This window comes from Excalfactoria chinensis, chromosome 4 (assembly GCF_039878825.1).
Source record: "Excalfactoria chinensis isolate bCotChi1 chromosome 4, bCotChi1.hap2, whole genome shotgun sequence".
NCBI lineage: Eukaryota > Metazoa > Chordata > Aves > Galliformes > Phasianidae > Excalfactoria > Excalfactoria chinensis.
In genome coordinates this window covers 79,340,589-79,362,996 of record NC_092828.1, presented here as the reverse complement: position 1 = coordinate 79,362,996, position 22,408 = coordinate 79,340,589, and the positions used below count along the sequence as shown (strand labels likewise).

The following is a 22,408-nucleotide window of genomic DNA, read 5'->3' as shown; positions in this document are numbered from 1 at the left end:
TTTTATGTCTAAGTTCATGTAATGCTGCTTTATACAGACACATATAGAATTATCTGGTTTGATATAATGCCATAAATGATACATGTAATTCTCAGCATACTCCACACCAGACTGGCACATGGCTAAAAGGATGAATCTCTAAACTGCAGAGAGCACTGAAGAAGTAATTATTTTAAAATTAAATCAATGTGATATTAGATGAAAGAGTGACAGTAATGGAGTCATAAGTAATTCTCACCATTTCAATGACACCTGCATTCATAGTTAACCTCCCTGCATCATATCGCCCTACCTTATTAATGATAACCTGAAAGGAAAATGGATAGATAGAATTTTGTAAAACTCTGTGCATTGACCTTACACTGCTACCCCAGATGGTTCTGCTTCTTTAGTCAAAGCAGAATGATTAGCCTGCACAGCTTTCAAAAGCCTGTCTTAAGCACATACAGAAGAGCAATTTTCTGAAGAATAGGAATGATCTCATACTCTACCTGTGACACTCAGCAGTTTCATCTACTGAGCAAGTGTAGCTTCCTCTAATTCACTGTAAAGTATGAATACTCGTTCCCTATGATAATCAAGTGACAGTGCTTTGAGTCTCTGAAAGTAGATAACAGAATGAGCTAAAAGCAGATTATGACCCTAGATCCTGAACTTCAATAATTCACTTATTAAAATAGTTTCATTACTAATTTCATATACTTGTCATTTGCTATTTGGTATTTGAGATCATGCAAAGATGCTTTGTTTCATGCAAAACTCCAAATAAATACATCCTTTCCTATCAAGTAATAGCAATTTTTTGTCACTGAATAAAGAAATGAAAAAGTGAAAGTGTAGTGAAGGACAGATGATTCTAAACTTTTATCCTATAAAAATCTGTAGCTCATATTATTACTGCAAAGTAGGATGGAAGGAAAGGGCAGCAGTGATTACCAAACAGATTTCAAAGCGTGTGAAAAAAAAAAAAAAAAAAAAGGAAAAAAAAAAAAAAAAAAAAAAAAAAAAAAAGCTACAGAAGGGAGCAGGGGTAGAGATATCCATGTAGTTATTCATATACATGTGGAAGAAGTACCGTAAGGAGTATCAATTTATTTTTTCATTACTGCATGTATTTTCTTGACTTTTATTCATACAATAAAAGTAACTTATTTCTCCCAACAAACATAAAGCAAAAGAAATGGAGCATCAAATAAAAATTGTACTTATTGATTTTCCATTAAAATCAATGTAAGATATGGCGTTGATGAAATCAAAATTAAGATATAATGAACATGAATGAAAGTTCATTTTTAATGTTATTTTAAATCATTTTTTTTAATTTAAAAGATATTTTCTTTTCTTTTTTTTTTTTTTTTTTTTTTTTTAAGTCAAATAATCTCAACAGAAACTAAACTACAATACAGTTTTACTTTCTATTTCTTCTGTCATGCATGTGAAGGTCCAAGTTTGAAGATTCCAGTCTGAAAATACACTGCAGTGTATCAGCAGCTTTATCATGCCATTGCAGTACATGTAAATGCTGACATGACGGGAGCCATATATATGCTGAAAAGATCATTCAGCTGTCAGATGCTAATTAGACTTAAAATCCTTGTGGGCATCACAATAAAAGTGTTAATTAATGTGACATGGGATGGCAGCTTCTGAGCTTTGGGATGTATATCTCTGGCAACAGTAAAAGAATAATAGACTTTTTTGATAAAAAGCAGAATTTTATTACAATGGAGATTAATTTCAGTTTTCCCACATCATAAGGTTTCTTTCACCCTAAACAGTACTTCTTCCAAAGGAGTGACAACATAAAAACTGCTCAACACACATTGGAATTTCTGGACTTCACCAAAAGCGACGAAAAGCAGTAAGTTCATTTTGCTTCAAAGATTCTTGTGATGCTTTAGGACTTTCTAGAACTTAAATAAAGTAATTATGATAAAAATTTTTCCCCTTCACAGTGTTCACTTCATGTCTTCCTATTACTCCATTTCCAGTTTCTATTCCTACACTTTCATGTAAAGATTTAAATACACTGCAGTCTTCCAAAGGTGGGAGAAGGAAACAGGATGCAGAATCTGATCTAAATTATGTCCTATCTCACACTTATTATACCAGTTAACTATTATTATTAGTCCAGTTTTTCCAAAAGCAGTCTTGGTGGCATTGTCTAAAAGTAATGAGAACTCTTTAAATCCACAGACATCTTTTAGACTTTGATAGTAGTATTTCTACAGTAAAACACCTAACATTTCCTGAAAACAAGCTGAACTTTCCCCAGAATGTTTTGCTGCAAGTTACTAAAAGCAGTATAGGAAAAACAAACCCTCAAAAAGACTCTGACTTCTCTCTTATATTAAGACATGAACTTTATCTTGTAATGATGTATTGCCAAAGAAAGTCACAAAACTGCCCAATGCTTTATTGACTGAATTTCATAGTGATGACTGTCAGAAATCAGAGTGAGTGACATTTTTGCAAAGGTTAAATGCCATCAAAAGAAACAAAAACATACAAGTTGACACCTGTGAACTTTGCAAACAAGAAAGTGATTACACTATCAATGCTGGCTGAGGACAATGGGTCTACTAAGGAATGTTTTTTGGATTATTGGAATGGACCGGGATCCATTGCAGTCTGTGTGCTGGCAGTCTGGAGGTGTATGCTGATCTACTAATAACATGTTCTCCAAAATCTTTCTTCTTTTTAGATTTGTAAATATCCTGATAAATTAAATGCTTAAATAACAAACATAATGAAAATACTGGGACTTTTAGCTGCTTATGGCAAAAAAATAAATAAAGTCAACCAGACTGATGGAAATGAACATACAAAAGTAATGAGGAGAAATTATTTAAAAATTAATAAATATCAGTGTTATAATCTAGCATATAAAATATTTATATATTTACTCATATTTAAGTATGAGTAAAATTATTACATAATTTAATTTTTGTTCACATATATGTAGTAACTTTTAGCAATATTATAAACAACTTCTAAAAAAAATATAGTAATAGTGGAATAATCAGTCTAAAATTACATTAAGTGGAAATGAAAATTTCTGAATAAAATACTTCTATTCACTTTAGAAACTTATTTTTGCATTGATTATCTATCATTTGATCTCCTCCTCCGTTTCTATCAGTCAGCATGTATGGCTCTTGCACCAAAAGTCATAGCTCCTAAAATTACTCAGCTTCTTGAGCCCTATATTTTAAAATCATTTTTGTGTTACATTTCAGAAATCATCCTATTCATCTTTAGCTATCTGAAAATGAAGTGCTCATATAATTTCCTCCTACAATAAATTGAGAAAAGAGATACAGAGAGTGACTCATTTCAGCTTTTTCTAGGCATACAAGACAGCTGCAGTGGATGGCTTTCTAGGTGTGTCTCTCTTCCTTCACCTTAAACCTAAATCCTTCATAAACATATTTCTGTTACCTTTAGAGCCATTCAGAAGGAAAAGCACTATCACTTGGAAGAAATCACAATGAAATTCTGATGTATTTCTTCACCACCAAACATTATGTAATACTAAATGAATGATTCAGCTCCAAGCTCTGCTTATTTTATTCTTATTCTCCCTTTCTTAAGCTTGTGCCTCAGCTCACTGAAATGCAGTACCTAGGAATGATACAACCTATTTTCTGATCTAGTATGTCAGTCAATCTGTTCTTATTTGCAAAAGGGAATTAAGTAACTCAAAGACAATAAAAAGAAATAGAGAACATCACCTCATAACTTATCAGTATTTTTCCAGAAAAAGATTCAGAACATTCACATCTATGAGGCTAAGGGCTATGTTAATTGCTTTGGTGAAGTCTTATTGAGATCTGAAGACAATGTACTCCCTTTGCAGAAATACTGCTGTGTGAAGTTTTTCCCATTGCTAAAATTCTGCAAACTAGAACTCATGTAAGAAAACTCCACTCCTCTTCAGAAACACCATTAGCACTGAAAATCAGTTTTATTCTATTATCTCTGATGGGCATTTACTTTCACTGTTGTCAATCTGTTTTAAGATACCATCTCAAAAACCTGTCATAGTATGTCCTATTTATTCACCTTTCCTTCTAATTGTATTCTTCTCACTTACAGCCTGTGTACTGCTTCCCTGTATGGTTTTGCAGTTTGCATTTGCCACTTTAATTCTTGGTTGATCCAGCTGTAAACATTTAAGCTGGATCAACTGGTCTCTTCCTTTTGAAAACCAAATTACTATCAGGCTTCTCTGACCTTTTTTGTTGTTGTTGCTGTTTTCTTTCAATCTCCAGCCACAATATGGCCAAGGAGAAAACAATTACAAAAAGAAAATCCATACAAAGCCTAAAACCACATACAAATCATGGAATGGAAACAGCACAAGACAATCTTCCACAATCCCCATGGAAGATTACAATACATTTACTTGCAAACTCCCACTATGCAGTACTTTTTTTTCACCAGTATTGAAACATACTGTTCCAGCTTCCCACATCCATTCTTGAATAACACGTTTAACAAAGATGTGTTGTACTGTTAGTAAAATCAGAAATAAAGAGAAACAAATTAAACGCTATTCAACAAGCTAATAACCCTCATCTTCTATCTTCAAATACAATAAGGACATTCGTGAACTATTGTATGAAGCACAACAACTTCCGATGCATTACATCCAATCTGATTTCTACTCCCAGCTTAATACTACGGAGGTGTATAAATTAAAAATGACTTCTTAGATCCTTTTTCCTCTGGAAACAATACGCAGAATAAATATTTATACTAAAACTAGTCCAAATATTACAGCATTCCTTTGGAATAAAGGCTTGCAAAGAGTTGCCCATAAGATTCTGGCATCTGTTGGTAAATTCAGATTTATTAATAGAATATTCTGTATTTGAATATAGAAGAACATCTTCTAATTTTGATTTATTGGATGAGATGAGAACTAACTGAACTGAGGTCTCATATTTCAGCACACATAATGCTAAACTAAATACTTTCATTAAATAAAGATTTACATTCTTGATTTGCAGGCTTTAAACCTGTCTGATGGAAAATAAAGAATAAATGACATTTTTCATCAGGATTTTATCTTGACAAAAAGTCTTTTTTGCAGATATATTTGATATTCATTATGTTCATGTAACAGCCTCTGCATCTCAAATGTTATCAAACCCTGGCAGAATCTTTTCATCTTAATAAGGCAAAAGCAGCTCTGTGTTCTCAACCCTATTTTGTTCTGATTATCAAGAGGAAGGGTTTGACTGACACAGGAAGAGAAAAAAACAGTTCTGATTAAATCTGAGAGTTTTTATTTGGGTCAGCACCAGAAGGAGAAAAGGTTATCTATCTGTTATGACTATGATGGATTTATTTCTGGCCATTATTTTTTATATAGATAATAAGACTATTATTTTCCACAATAAGTAAAGGTAGACTTTAAGTAAGCTTTGCATTTGGAGCTCTGGTGAATTCATCAAGCACCCAGACTGTGTATTTTACCTCATTTTCTAAGGGCTTTCTGCAAGATAAACAGTTGACACATTTGGACTTGTTCAGTTTTTTGCACTTTTGTATATTAAAATTTTTACTTAAGTAACCAAGATTTGGCTGTGACAGTTGTCACACTAATCTCTTTACATATATACTTTACATATCCATAGCACACTGTTGTCTATTGGCTTCTTTTCTTTGTCATTAAAGGGGGAAAACTATAAATTAAACATTTATTTATAACAGAGCGTAAATACCTTATAAAAATACAGCTAGAAACTAAGACAAAATTATTACGGCAGGCTCAGTGTCATTATCTGACTGATATAAAGCTTACAAAATAAACCTAGCTGTCCACTGTAGAAAAATTCCTCTGAGGATCTCAGATGGTATGAAGTGCTGTGTAGATTTCTCCATTCATTTCCATTCAAGCTATAATCATCCTTTCATCTAGTATAGAACATATTGCACTGTAAACACACTAGACTAACTAGCTAAGGAAATGTAAGGAGAATTTAAAACCAGATTCTGATTTATTCTTTCCCTTGCTTTTCCCTCGATAGCTCCTTAACAGATCTGGATGCTCAGTATAAATTTGCCCTGCACTCAACTATTGTCTTTCCTTCTTTTAGATACAGGAACACAATATACAAAATAAAATTTGAGTAATCTTTGAATGGAGAATTTAACAAAATACATCCCATAAGTATTGGCAAGAAAAGTATTTTAAGGCTTGTGAGGAAAATATTTTACATTTTAGAGCTTCAATGTAAAAAAATAACTAAAAAAATAACATAAGAAACAGTCATTTTTGCTCTAAATATTTACAAGTGACAAAACAGGTGTCTGAAAAACATGGAGTTAGAGACAATAAGTCAACAATAGAGGCATAGAAAAGGATTTATATTCCCAACAAAAAGGCAGCAACAATGTGAATTATATCCTGAAAAAAAAAAAAAAAAAAATATATATATATATATATATATATATATATAAGTTTGCTTTAGTCAGCTTTGTACTTTTTCCTTTCCTAATATGTCTATAATAATTTTAAAATCTAATATTTTTCCCCTTTTAATATAAATACACTTATCCCTGTGGCTTTTTATGACAGAGTACAGAACATTAACTTGCTTGCAGAATTCTCTAATTTGTCGCTGAGAATGAACAAATTCTTATAATATTTGATATGTAAAAATAGATTGTGCATGTTGCTATTGCTTGTGGTGCATTTCTGAAAATAAAACTTCAAAAGAGCTTTTTTTAATGGTAAACACATTCTCCCATTTATCTCAAGAAGAATGATGTTCTTCATGATTAAGATTACTACAGTTCACTCTGTGAAATTCCACAGTTATCATGCCCTCATGTGAATTTAATAAAGCTTAGCCTTAGCTGCTCCTGAACAGCAGCCAAGCATTTGATTTGTTCTATTTCATTTTATTCTTTTGTATGAATCCTGTTACCATCTGGAATCATAAAAACAAACAGTTCAAGCAGCTAATGTATTAAAAGGGGGCAATGACATAATGAAATATTTCCTTCCAGTTCCCTCCAACACTCATTTTTTCTTTCATATCCATTTCAGAACTCACAATGTCATTTTCTAATTCCAGAAGGACTTTCTGTAAGAGGATTTTCAGGACAGATGTTGGAACCCTTACACAACTGAGCATGTGCTGTCTTATCCATGTTTAGTGTTTCAAAGCCAAAATACTGTAACTAATAAATAATTCTTGGTAGCTGTTTGAGAACATGTAATTGCACCACTGCATGTCTCATGTACAGAACTTATCAATAGAATATTTCCCCCTCCAATTAAGTTTTCTTTTTCCAATTGCCCTTCAAACTGAATGTGCTACTCTGTCTCTCTGCTTTTAACATTCACCCTTCATGACAAGATTTTGAAAAGGCTTGATCCACTTTTTTATCAGCAAAGAAATGATTGTATGTCAATTTACCAATGTTTATACTAGTAGAACTAGATGGAATTCAAATGAAAACTTTCAACATTTTTATAAATTAGAAACATACATAAAAGTTGGTGACTGACACAAGCAAGCAAAAAACAGTGTTTCATTGGACTGTACTCTGAAAATGCATATGAATCAACGTATTTCAAATATAAGTACATTAAATTCATTTGGCATTTATCAATAAAAACAGATGAGATTCTGAGTTCTACTAAAACATTTACATGTCTTGATGGTCCAGAAACACTGAAATTTTGAATTGACATAGAAGTATATTAATTTTAGAGAATTCTGGAAAAGGCTTAGGGGCTGGTGGTTGTTCTTAGTCTTGTATTTTTGTCCTGAACCATATATGTAACTGAAAAATATATGAAATTTGAAGCCCAGAAGAGAAAATATCCCTCTGGATGTCAGAAAATGTAATCGCAGTAAACGGCCATACAAATAAAAAAATCCTGTTAGTGAAATAACTTCAACATTTCAATGTATTTTTGTAAAATGGGATGCTGTGTTCTTTCGGGATAATTTTATGCTATCCTAAGGTATGATAAGGTATGATAAGGTAAAACTCCAAAAGACTCATAGAGTGTATTTAGTATTCTTTGATACTAAATACCATTTCCTGGATGAAGTAGAATCTCAGAAATAGGATAGAAACGGGAGAAAGTACTTTCTTGAAAATAATGGCAAGGAGCCCAATTCTCACAAGCAGAGTTTACAGCATTAATATAAAATTTGTGTGTGTACATACATTCTGCATTAGCCCTAATAAGGGATGACAAAATGTGTCATCATTATACTAAGAGTGGCAACATAATACAATATACACTACATAAGAAAGACACGAAGATGGAAGACAACTTTGGTGAAGCACTGTGAGACAGTTAAAGATGGCTCAGTATCTAAAAGTGAAGACAATGGCAGAGCTACAGACAGAAGTTAGATTGTAAGTAAGGAACCAACTTATTTTGCATCTTCCTGACATGAAGGTCTACAGTTTTTTCATTCAGAATGAAGCAGTTTTTGAAACTGGAAGGAATGTGAAAGAAAGGTCACCTAAACATATGATGGCCTCATTAGGCCTCATCCTCATCCCACTTAGGCATTTTCAACCATGAAACCAGGGAAAGCAAGCTTCTTGTTTCACAATAGAAGCAAAGTACAGTTGAGCATGTACAGTTCCTGGGATACAATGTACATCTTTGTCAAAGAAAAAAAAGGAGATACATTTCAAAGAAAATGAATGATTGTGATTGGCTTTAATGACTTCTCCTGTTCAAAACAGATTTTGATGGATTGTCTCTAAGGGCCCTGAAAAAGTTTTACTGGTACTCAAGTACTTCCTATCTATCTCTAAAATAGCTGCATGCTCTTTCAGTAGAACTTAAACACATCAAGAGAAATTCCAATTAAGATAACAAAACACTTTTTGCCATGAGAAGTAGTCAAATAGGACTTAGTGTTTCAGAAAGGTTCAGGAATCTCCACCCTTGCAATTAGTCAGGGGTAGACTGAATGAGGTCCAGAGCTTAGCAGTCAATATTTGCCAAACTTTGAGCAAGAAATATCTCCGGATACTTTTGGACAGGGAAATTAGACATGCAAAATTATCAAATACCTCACTTTTGTGTGTAGGCATATAAGCTTCCATAGTTCTATAATGTGAAAAAATGGAGTTAATAGGGTAAATATTTTGTGTGAGGAATAATGCTCACATAAACTCTTACTTCAGCATGTCTTATGGGACATACCCCTGAAAAATATTAGATATTTGTATTTGGAAGATTAGCTGAATGTATTTTGAGGGAGGAAAGTAGAGTTTTCCAGTAGGGTCTCTCATAAAACCATTGTTCCCACTCAGTTCTAAAAATATTGTAGATCTAGCTGACTCCACATGAACTGTAAGACAGTAAATACAGCAATGCTGATTACTGCTAATAATAACAGTCTCAGACATACCTTTACAAGCAGCAGCAACTCTCAGCTGCAGCTCCTTCTGAGTTCTGAGTTTAGCATGAGTTGGGAGAGAGATTTCTCCCATAATCTGCAGTGGTTCGGGATTCTAACTTTGAAATCAATAGCAATCAAAATCTCAGCAGGCTGTAGAAGTCACTGTCTCCCTTCTGTTAAGCTTGAGAACATAACCCAATATTTTTCTCTTCTCTTGAAGATTTCTTCAGAAATATACTTACTCTAGACCAAAAAACATTTTCACAGCTTCAGTTTGATCTACTGATATATTGTATCTGTTGAATCCCCAAAAACAGATGCTTTTGAAACAGAAGATAGAAAATGCTTACAATTTACAGTATGTTATGATTCTAAATACGTATACCTATACATTTATATAACTGGTTAAGAATCTGTTTTTACTTTTACAAAATACATTTCAAGAAATGAAATACAACTAAGAAAGAAGGCAGATACAATAATTAATATTATTACTACAGTATGTTACTTTCTTTCGTATATTTCTTTTTCATATTAACTATAATTTAAGTAAATTAAAAAAGAAAGATAAGACATACAACTATTTATATTTTTTGTAATATCGTTAACAACGAGATAGTTCCATCCTGTTAAAATAACTGTAGTCTGTACTATACAATATTCAAGTCTATGTTCCATCACTTTTTCACTTTCAGTTTGAAATACATTAATTTTTCATGGGTGGGAAAGAACATTTCTAGAAATCAATAAAAATGGGTCATATAATACAATACAGATATCTTAATTTCAAATCACACAGTAAGCCTGACACAAATCAAATGTTAAAATCATGTGTGAACACAAATCTATATGTTCTCATAGATTTCAAGTTAGAAGGTAACATTCCACTCCTCTTATCTAAAATTCCCCATTAAAACAATTAAGGAAGTCTGTTCATATGTGTGCCCCGGTGACGCAGTGGTAGAAGTGCTGCTTGCAACACCTGAGGCCCGAGGTTCAAATCCCCCCTGAGGCGCAAGCGGTAGAAGCGCCGCTCTGCTACACAGAAGGCTCGAATCCCAGGAGTTGGACTCAATGATCTCTAAGGTCCCTTCCAACTCGCATGATACTGTGATACTGTGATATGTGTCAGAATGTGGCACAAAGATCTCATATGTGGAACATCACAAACTGATAGAGCTATCTTATCACTTTTTTTTTTTTTTTTTTTTTTTTTTAATACACTAATACTTTTATTTTTCTCAACCTTTTCTATCCTCATGATGTTTAGGTCCTGATCATGATTTTCTCTATATGGACCTCATTATGGCAGACAGATCAAAAGATATACAGCATTAAATAGCTGAGGCAAGGGTATTTTTCAGGTATTATTTTCAGTTAACTAAGGTGCAAGAAGCAATACTATTACTATAGTCTATTAGTTTCTTTCAGATGCTTTCTGTAATGCTTTCCTGTTTCTTCACAGTTAAGATTCTATGAATCACCTTATCAAAAGTGATTTGAAAATATAAAAGCGATTGTGAACACTCTTCACAAAAAAAAACAACCCACTCTACCACATGTATGAAAACCAATATGTCTTCTTAACTTCAATTCAAACATTCTATCACAATTCGATCAAAGAAGTTGAAATTTTGGTATACATACAATGACATAACATAACTCTTGAGAATTAACAAAGTATTCTGATTTATTCCCACTTTCTATAAAAATTACTTCCCAAGTTTCACTTTTGCCAGAAAATAGTTAACTGTTATTTTGGATTTAATTTTAATTAAAGTGTTATTTAATACAAATTAACAGTTAGAATCTGTGATACTCGCTACTTGGTGAGAATAGAAGGTTTTCTTTCCCCACATTGCTTTTCCCCATAAAGTATGTCCAAGTAGTAGAAGTATTCAGGAAAACACATCTTCTAGTCACTCAAGTACTTTAAAAGTTCAAAGTGTGAAGTACATCTGTTTGTTGCTCATTTGCTTATCTGAAATATATGTGCACTCTAGCATCATCTGTCCTTGTCTTGCAGGGAGGAGGCTGGAGAGAAAGAAGTCAGGAAGCAAGGATGGATCAACCCATCAATGATTTAGATGAGGATCTAGGAAAGGTATGCTTGTTGACTGTTTCAGAGTGAAGTTATCTACATGCCTGAAACTTATTTGTGATTTATGCACCCAGATTAAAGGGGAGTTTTTGAGCTGCCAGACACTAAAAAGAAAGAAATATTTTTGAAGAAAGATGTTTCACGTCAAATCAGATGATCAGGTGATCAGATCATTAACAAAGACAGACAACATCACAGCCTGGTACATAAGCAGAGGTAAGTTCATCCTTTTGACAACCATCAACATCTTATAGGAGAACAAAGATGAAAAACATAAAAAGGACCGAAATTTGGTTGATAACTCTTAGGTGCTCTTCAGTAATGGGAAATCAAACCTCAAATCTTTGATAATAATCATTTAGCTTTTATTGGAAATAGGTTGACTGAGCTTTAATGAACAACTTCAATTTAAAGATAAATAAATAATAAATACAAATGAATAAAGGCTGTTTAAAAGATTGCTGAAGGAAGAAATACTCCTGAAAAATTCATGGTAACACAATTATTTAATATCAATCTATTTTAATTTAAATAACTGAATTTGATTTACATGTCTCTGTATGAAATCTGCAGAGGCAGATTTTTACATTGGAGAAAATACAGATGCATAATTTTCATGATATTTTCAGTGGCAAGATTTAAGAGAATCTATACAACAGAAAAATATATTAATTCAGAATAGCAAGAGAGATTTTCTACAATTCAGTACTGGAATGTGTAAAAGTGAGATACTTGAAGAAAACAGAAACTCGGAACTGTGTTTCTTATATTGTATCATTAGCTCCAAGTTATCAAGAGTCACTTTCTAATACAGTTAGAACACAGTACACTCTCAAAGGGAAGACAAACTTCAAAATACTGTGTAAAGTGAAATCCTAGTGCTTGACTATCCTTCATAGCAAGATATACTGTGTACTGGGACAGGCATATAGGTACAGTTTTTTCTATGTAATATATTGCCTGTAAAGTGTGCTAACTGAACATGAGATATATGTGCATTCATTCACCCTCATGCTCTCTTTACATACACATGCACAGAAAATACATACATACACAGACGTATATATATGTAAAGACAAACTATATATCTCTCTCTGAACACTATATAAACACACATATATGTAAACATTCTTAGCGGATGTGCAGCTCTTGGAAAGTCCTACTTAGACCACATGTAGTTGAAGAAAATGCAGACAAAATGTATGTACTGGTAAGGAATATGCTTGCTAGTAATCTTTGCGTGGTAAATTTAGTTTAATAATTATAGATTCTAACCACTGTAAAAAAACATTGGCATATATATAGAACTGACAGTGTGCATGCACTGCCAAACGAGAAATCGAAGGTGTGTTTAAAAACAGTGCTTCTCCAAAAGATATATAAATATAAAATTTAAACAAAATTTATTTTAGAAATAGATCATTAAGACATAAAAGAAACAGTGCTTGATAATTCAATAAGAAATAAAAAACATATACTCAAAAAGTCTTGTTAAAAAGATTTTACAAATAATACTTAACATCTGGCTATGTCATAAGTATTTGCACTGTGATAAAACAGGAAATCAGTAAAAATGTGTAACAATGACAGCAAAGAAACAAACTGCTTTACAGTTTAAGTTAAAAAAATAATTCTGTTTACATCACAAACTGTTTCATTTTTGACAGAACCCTACTGCCTTTTAGCAGTATTCAACGAGATTCAGAAGGATATAGAGATATCCGCCAAAGTCCAACATTTTTTTCTGATACGATAGGCAGCTTTCATATAACTGCAGGTTGTGTGCCATAGTTTTTCTTCGAAGAGACCCATTTGACATTAGGGTGTTTGAGATCAAGTGGCACTAAGCTTTGGTAGACACATATTCATATGAAATTCAGGCATTGACAATATGACACAGGATGCAGAATGGCAAATATGAGAGCCATCTTTGGCTGCTGACATTGCAGGGCTAAAAGCTGTGAAGCAACTAATGCACACTGTAAAACTGTCAACAAATAATGAACTATTCTCTATGCTAAGCCAGACACTGCAGTGTAAATAACAAAAAACAAACTCTAGGACTTCTATAGGCACAGATCTTTCTGCACTGGTGACAAGATGTGCAACAAACAAAAGGACAAATCTCTAAATAAGTTTACTGAGATGATAGTGAGTAGTAATCATTATGGTCTAAATCACAAGAAAATAACATAGAAAGTGTGACTGATATTTCCAAGAAAAATATAATGAATTTTCAAGTTCCAAAGCAGCATTTTGAAGCTCAGTAATTCTTGCTCTTAATTTACCCTGACTTCCATGCAGTCAGAAAAATCATTTATTTGGGTGAAAGCACAAGAAAGACATTATATTCCACACTGAAGTAGGCCTCGCTTTGATTCAGGATTCTAATATTCATTAAAAAATCAAAGTACAGAATTTTTTGACTGACCTCCACTTATCCTTTACCTTTTGTAAATGTGTAGAAATAAATATTCAGCACATATACACATTTGGTAAGTTCACATCAGGCTTCCACAAGACTGTCATGAACACACTTAATCATCGGAAGGTAATAAGCTCTCGTACAAGTCTTATACCAGCCTATGAAAGAACCAGTCTTTAAAAAGTGATATTTAGACATAAGAAAACAAAAATGGAAACAGAGTAACATATGAAACAGAACTTCTTAAGAAGTTGCTGGTTTTTCCAATAGTGCATTTGAAGGGTTATCATATTTGGCTGAACTAGCTCATGAGAGAACCAACCAGCTGATGAGCCTCTATTTCATACATGTGTCTTTTCTAAGGTTAAAAATCAGACTAGATTCTTCTAGAATAGAATGATATGACCAATGAAATGCCAGGAAAATGGTAGATCTTCAGCTTGGCTAAAAGAATAAGAAACAGGAGTCTCCTGAGAAGTATTTTTCTCACAAACAATCAACATTCATCTCAAGAAACTGCAAGCACAAGTTATCAAAGGTTCATTTCACACTCACTGTAAAAAGTAGGCACTTATAGAGGGCATGCCACCCTCTAGCATGTAGATGAACCAAGTCCAGTACCTCAGCTCATTATTCCTCAATTAAAAAAAAAAAAAAAATAATAAAAAAAAAATCTCAATATAAGCATTCCTATTATTTGGTGTTTTTTCTCCTAACCAAACATGAATTTTACATGTACAAGCTTTCTCATCAAGTATATCAAACCTAACTGCTGCAAGAACAGAAATCCAAAGATTCAATAAAAAAACATAGTAAATAAGTCCGTGAAATCCTACTGTTTTCCTATTGAACAACTCCACTAGGCCAAAGGTTAATAACTCTTAACAAATATCCCTGCATGCTTCCCATCACCCAACTATGAGGCACCTAAGCAAACAACTGTATAAATAAATAAATAAATAGGCAGTACCCATCCTTAGTTATACTGAACAATACTTCTTGAAAAAACTTTTTTACTATGTCTGGAATGGAGTATAAAACCAAAACAACTGGTTAAGTTGTGGCATTGAATCAATAAATATCATTACTGTATGTCTAACCACTGAATGTGTTCTTTAATTTGAATCATAAATGCTGCAAGGGTATGGTAAATAGAAACAGCAAAACTGTTTTACAGATACATAAACATCTTTCCAAGAAAATCACCTCATTATAGAAAGGAAATTTTTCCTGTAACAGTCATAGCTATAATTATGCAATACAATATGCTAAATTACAATACGTACTTAATTATTAATAGAATTTATTTTACAGATCAAATAGCCAAATACACATTTTTGAAAGAGCCAGATAGCAATGTGGAGAATACTACAGGCAACAGTCATGGCAGACATTCTGCAGTCTAAGAACTGAGGCAACGTGAATATTAAGTACAAGCCTATAAATATCTTTACATCAAACATACAGGAAGGTGTAAGAATGTCACGTTGTAGTCTAATCGATCAATCATTAATAACTTTTTCTTTAAAAGAAAGTTATATATATTGTATATATCTGAGTTAGAAGTGTTACTTATTTTACTCTAGCAAACTAATATTACATGTCTTCATATAAGAACAGGGTTCTTTATACTCCTTTGCTTACTAAGAGATTTTCTATTGCACGTGAAATGCTAATATTATAGATGATACATATTAAGTATTATTCTTTAAAATATACAGGAACTTGCAACCAGGCTGCAAACCAATCGATACTCAAACTGTATTTGTTAAATGAGTCATACTAAATAAAAAAACATGATGTACACAAATTTAAATTAAAATAAGAATGGTAATAAGAATTGTGGGAGAAATGAAAAACAGAAGGCCATATTTTCCCCATATGTTGGGTAACAGTGCAAAAAATTATAGGTTCCAAAATATATTTATCATACTATTTTATCACAGTGGAAAGTAAGACACTGGATCTGTGATGTTTTATTAAAAAAAAAAAAAAAAAGTATTTCAGAAGACTAGGTGTATAGCACCTGTGATGTGTTATCTAGATTTCAACAAGCAAGATGCAAATTAGATTCTATTTTAGGAAGTGAATATTTTTGAGTTTTTTAAAACGTGATCATTTATTACAAAATGTTACTGTTCACAAGTGCTATTGTGCCTATAAAATGAGAAAGCAGTGATTTGATCAATTCCATTTACGATCCATAGCAGCAATATTATCTTTAAAAATATTATGGACTAGATATAAATAACACTTTATTCTTAATATGTGTAACAATGCTATACGTGACAACAATTTATTTTTCTTTTTAATGCAGGGAGTATAAAGAACTTTACATTCTCCTTTCAATGTATAAATAAAATTTATTGCTCCCTTTTATTATACTTATATAATCAAAACTTCTACTTGTTTCGGCCAAAATAAATAAGGAAAAAATCTGGGACAAGAAGTTGGTTACAAGCAAAATTAGAAAACAACAGATTTACCATAATCGCCAACTGCGATGAATGATGGGTCACATTACTTTTTCTTAGCAAAACTACATTATAGAACACTATAACACAACGTACTAAATTTTTTTTGTATTTTCCTTTTAAAAAATTCTTGCCCTTGATACCTTTCAGTAGGGCAGCTTGAACAGTTCATCGTCACTTCCAAACCCCTCTGGAGATCAGACGATAAATTTCTTCGGCAATCAGAGAGAGGACAAAGGGCTTTCTCGTGCTATTTCCTTGTTTTCATGTTTGCTGGCTTAACATCAATGTGTACACGTACGACTTCAGAATATAACATCAGATGCGATGACGTTCAGAGCTGGCAAACAGAGAAACAGCATGAGAAAAGCCCTTTCCTACATAATTTTCCCCATATATTGTTAAGTTTGCTTCCAACTTTCAACCATGTCAACCACTATATAGTTTGAGAAGTACTGAACCATCGCATTTCTAAGTAACCACCCACCTTTGGTGAGCGCTGAGTGTTTGCAGGTCTCTATATATACAGAAAGACCTGCACATATTTACATACATACAACAGAAGTGTTAAAAGGGGAGACACATGAATGGTTTCTATGTATATTATTTTAGGTTTTTTAATATTTTTTTCTTTATCAGCTCAAAACTCCAAGTGCTGTATTAAGCATACAGCTATTAGAAAACTACCATACAACCTAAAATACATTCTACAGGGTTTTAGTAGTCTTCATTCAAGAGCATAGTTCCTAAGAGCATAAAATATTTTGAAGAGTTATTTTGCTATTTTAAGTTGTATTTATTATCAGAGTTAGTCTTGAAAATTCACTGAAACAAAGTCATTCAGATCAATTATTTCACAGAAAAAAAACCCACTATCAATAGCAGTCACCAAGACACTAGCCACTCACTGGTTGAGAAACTACTATCAACCGAAGATCAGAGTGTAATACCTTCAGTGAGAAAATAGGAAAAGAAATAGTGTGAAAATTAAACTAAAGATAATTCAGATTTCATTGTTGACAATGGATGGTAGCCATAGGTTTCTATTTAAAAAAAAAAAAAAAAAAAAAAAAAGGAATTGAGGAGAAAAAGAGTAAACATTTCAGCTCCACCATGAAAGTTGAAACATGCTTAATGTCTAGGGAAAATCATATGTATTTATACTGCTACTGTCCAAAAAACATGCTGCTATTGGATAGAGAGTTGAATGCCATTCTAGCCTAAAAAACAATCACCAAATGTAGATGCTGAAACTTTGCCTACCAACTTCAGTACAAACTCAGCCAAATAGTTTTACTGGGATAAAACAAAATGAAACAAAACAAAACAAAACCTTTGTTTTCTTCATAATAGTTTTTACTGTTCAAGAAACATTTAGATACTGTAAAAAGGGACATGTTTTAGTGAGGAAATATTGGTGGTAGGTGGATGGTTGGACTGAATTATTTTGGAGGTCTTTTCCAACCTTGACTATTCAGAGTTTTTATGATTCTACTTAAAAGTCACATTCAAAATTGTTCCAGTTTTTTTCTTCCTAAAAGACAATTGAATTTCTTTTTTTTTTTTCTTTTTCTTCTTTTCGCTTGTGATTGGTATTTGTTTTCTACTATGAAGTGCAGAGTATGAATTCCAGACTTCCTTCCTTCCCTATGTTTTTTTCAGTAAAAAACATATCTATAAAATAAAAATCGACTTTTCTTTCCACAAAGAATTCCACTGAGGAAAAACATTTCCTCGACCGGTTTTGCTTTAGTAGTACTACATGTCTAATTAGCTGCTCACTAACATAAGAGTTTGCAAATTTCACTTATCCTTCAGTAACATCTTTTTTGTCCAGATATGAATTTCAGTTCTTACTGAAATGTACATACACAGAATCACACCAGAATTACCAGCAAAATTACCACCTAGAAAATTAAGAGAAAATAACAAGAATAGTCAGAGTTGCAGTAACCACTTCTGAGACAGCTTTTGGGAAGGGTTATACCAACAGATATTTATCTGACATTTAGAAGAAAATGTTCCTCAAGTGTAATTTACTCTGTACATGTCAATGTAAAAAACAGCATTACCTATACACCCTTTCACATATCAGAAACTTGAGAATTGCCTATTGATGATTGCAGGACACTGGATTAAACTCACTACTCTCACTTATTACTCAAAAAAATAAATCATGCATCTAAAGATTTGAATATTATATGAGTTTTCAGAGCTTCACGTTTCAGGAAAGTGCAATGTTCTTTTAATTTGCATTCTAAGCACCCTGCTCTCATATTGAGTGGAAAACAACAATGGTATTTCACCACATTTCAAATCAGGAACAGAAACCCATATGTATCATAACTGTAAGCTTGTGTAAGTAGTTGGTAATGAGAAAGTAGGCCCCAAAAAGGCAACATACTGTAAATGAAGTCTGCTTTTTAATATAAATTTATTGTCTATCTCTAATTTTCTAATCTCTAATATTCCCACAAACAAATTCAGCAGAGATCACACAGTATTATATGAAATCTCCATTCATGCACACAGGTACATTCACAAATGATAGAATTCTTGCAAATAAATCAATTAATGAAGCTTTACCGTTGTAAGTATGAGAAAATCAATCTTCATACCTATTCATTCCCACAGTTTTTTTTTGAAGATGGCATAGTGTACTAGCAGTGGAAATGTTAACATATGGATGGGAGTCCACTGCAAAGCAAGCATAACCACCACCAAGTACAGAAACAGAGCATGATTATGTATTTGTCATTCAAACAACGTGTTCATATATATATTCAAGCAGTTCAGAGAATGACTATATATTCCAGCCGTACCAGCTGAAGAAGTGGGCTGAAACTAAATCAAGTCCTGACATCACTGCTTTGATGCAAGTCATACTTTTTACTAACAAATGGCTAGATAAAACTTAACATGATAATAAAAAAGCTGATGAGACCCTTCCTCAGTCAATAGCTGTTTATTTTAGGATATTCATACTGTTCCTATAGTGTGCAGTAAAGTGTTTTCAAATGAACTTATGTCACAAATAGCATCAACTGAAAGAAAGAGACAAGAAGAAGGAGGATAGGTGAAGTTTTAATCAAACTTTGCAGCAGTAGTTTCTTAGAATCCAGCTGACAGAGGTAACATTGTATACTATAATTATGAATGTTTTGATTAGATAGGTTGATGCCCAGACAGGCATTTGAATTGTCTGAATGTTGTTTGAAACACCTGAGCAAAGATTTCAGATTTTAAAATTTGTGTTACACACTACATGAATAATGGATTGGAAAAACAAAAACACCTTTTTCAACTTTCCAATGCAAATTAAAAAAAAAAAAAAAAAAAAAAAAAAAAAAGATTTTTGAAAGTATATACTTCATACAGCCTTCACTCGCTAAGGTAAATGTCAAAAGCAATTCAGTTTTTACAAAGCTTGTGGACAGACAAGCTGTAAACATAGTGTATGTTCTTCTCCAAAGAAATACATTCTTCTAAGAGAACCATAACTGCAGAAGCAAAGAAAATCTGAAGACACTGGAAGTTAGCTTGATTTTATATGTCTGTCTTTAAAAAAACCAATCAAACAAACAAACAAAAAAACATATTATGAATAAGAAGCCCCTTCACAGTTTATCATATGATAAAACTTCCATAATACATCTACAGCATGCCAAAGGAAAGTATGCTATTCTGAAGGTACCAATTTACTCTCACTATTATTAATTCCTAACGTGCGGCTTCAAAATAGTATTAATATCTTTTTCCATTACCCCTTCTCACACAGAAGAATCAGAGCTTATTCTCTCTTCTTCCTTGCATTCTATTAGCACCACACATTTCCGTCTTCAGCTTCCTGCAGTCGACAATCCAGTGTATCCTCAGCTGCTACTCATTCCTGTCCCATAAAACTTTGAGCTGTTGCTGTATTTATCTGCCCACATAGTCCACAGAGACATACTTCCAGCTTTTTACTAGAAAATTCTGTTCATTCTCTTTTGCAGTTTTTTTGAGTACAATTGTTATAATGACTTTGTCATTTTATACACCACTTCAAAAAATTTAACAGAATAAATATTTATTTATTTAAAGACCTTTGAAATCATTCTGATTTAAAGCTTCAAACTTTTTATCTTTAAATCAGTATTTCAAATGTCTGAGTAGAACAGTCTACTGAACAGTAAAACAGTCTTGCATAGACAAAGAGCTATTGAGATGTGTGGCCTGTTAATATCAATAACCAACTGAAAATGAAAATAAATAAATTCACAGCACACATAATCTTTTGTCTTCTCCTTCAGAGATGTTTTGGTTTGTAATAGGGAAGTATGACAGTAATTATTACAGTAAAACAATGTTTCTCACACCAGACATTCTTCTTACATTCATTTCTCAAACTAGCTCTCACTCGCCTTTTTAACCAAAAATTATCACGCTTCTCCTTGCTGTCCTGCATTTTCTGAACATGCAGAGAGTGCACAGCATGAAAGTATCATTAACCACAAGGATCCCAGTTGTCTAAAAGGTTGGAGGAATAGAGGGTAACATAACATCCAAAAGACTGGGGAAGAAGTTTATTGTGTTCCGTCTCTTTACTAGCTAACAGTGACAACTCTAAGTTAGTCTGTCCTGAGTCTGCAGCCTCACAGGAGATAGAACTACACAGATTATAATGTACTAAAAACAGGTTAGGAGTAAGACTCATTTAAAAAAAAAAAAAAAAAAAAAAAAAAAAAAAAGAGAGAGAGAGAAAAAATTTTTTTTTGCTTTGCTTATCATAAAATACAATCATATCATTATGATCAAAGTCCAACACAAAGGATTAAACTCAAATGGCCTTTCTTGCCAATTTATATAAATAAATGCATTAATATTTTATTACTTTTTACAATTAGATACAATTAAGTCATGTGTAAAGGCAAATGTTGTTTTCCAACCAGCGAAAAGGGCCAGTGTCTTAGAGTAGTTGTAATTTCTCCAACAATGTGATCACTTCTGTATTAAAATAATATTAACCTTCTGATTATATTCTGAACACCAAACTAATATGATTTCTGGTACAGTTATATCAGGTAATGAGTATTTAAAAATAAACAAACACAAAGTCTGTTCTGTTCTTCTCTCAGTGACAGGAAACCCCTATCAGTGACTTCTAAGGCACAGCTAAAAGAAAACATCTTTTCCCAAGAGACTTCTGTAGAAGATAATCATTTTCCATCCTTCTATAAATGCCCCTTCTGATGGAAGAACTGAGTTCATAAAAATCTAGTGTGCCGTGAGCTTAACTTCTTTGTTAGTAGAATTAGTGCATTACAAAGTGCTTTTGAGCAGACAGTGGAAGAATGTTTTTGGCTCAGAGGAGGTATACTGGAATCCCTGTACTCAACTGAAAAATCACTTAGACCAGGCTTACAGAACTCTTAGGTCAGACCTACCAAGTTGCTGAAAACAGCATCACCCACCTCACTGCTAGGAAAAATATAACAGATGAACAAGCTAGCAAGAAACTTTTCTAATGTGCAATTTAAATTAACACATTTAAATACCTTTGGTACATAATATTCACATCTAAAAAAGCACATATTTTCTACTGCTGTTTTAAAAATGAAAAATTATATCATTTTTTCCTTAACTCAAAGCTCCATTTTGTAATACAGAGCTATATGGGCTACCACAGAAATATGTGTCCTTAAGGGACAAAAAAAAATTAAGTAGAACAAACAAGCCATCATACAATTTTCATGTACATTTTGTTATCATTGTAGCTGTCATAAAATAAAACTCAAAGAAAATTTAAAACCTCAACTGAGCAAAAAGTCTAACAGACTTAGTCTTGCTGAAGATTTGTTCCCCAAAAAATTGTATTGAAATGCAATATGAATAATAGGCTCTTCTGAAATATTTAATTATTGATTGATCAATTAAAATTTGACTAAGAAACAGTTTTCACTGAAAACATTGTGATTTTCTTAAATAAAAGTAAGCAAACAGATAATTTACGAATTGAAATTGTTTTGCT

At 32.6% G+C, this 22,408-nt stretch overlaps 1 protein-coding gene across 4 annotated transcripts in view; it reads right to left on the bottom strand.

Moving 5' to 3' along the window:
* The window catches only part of PCDH11X (protocadherin 11 X-linked), a 670,304-nt gene that overhangs the window by 575,867 nt on the left and 72,029 nt on the right, over positions 1-22,408 (bottom strand). The window contains exon 5 of one of the 4 annotated variants that reach the window (XM_072334235.1): positions 10,622-16,738. The exons of the other annotated variants lie outside the window; for them this stretch is intronic. Coding sequence (XP_072190336.1) covers positions 16,733-16,738 — 6 coding nt within the window. The 3' untranslated portion in view covers positions 10,622-16,732. Of the gene's footprint in view, positions 1-10,621; positions 16,739-22,408 lie in introns of those variants that run through there. 4 annotated transcript variants of the gene reach the window in all.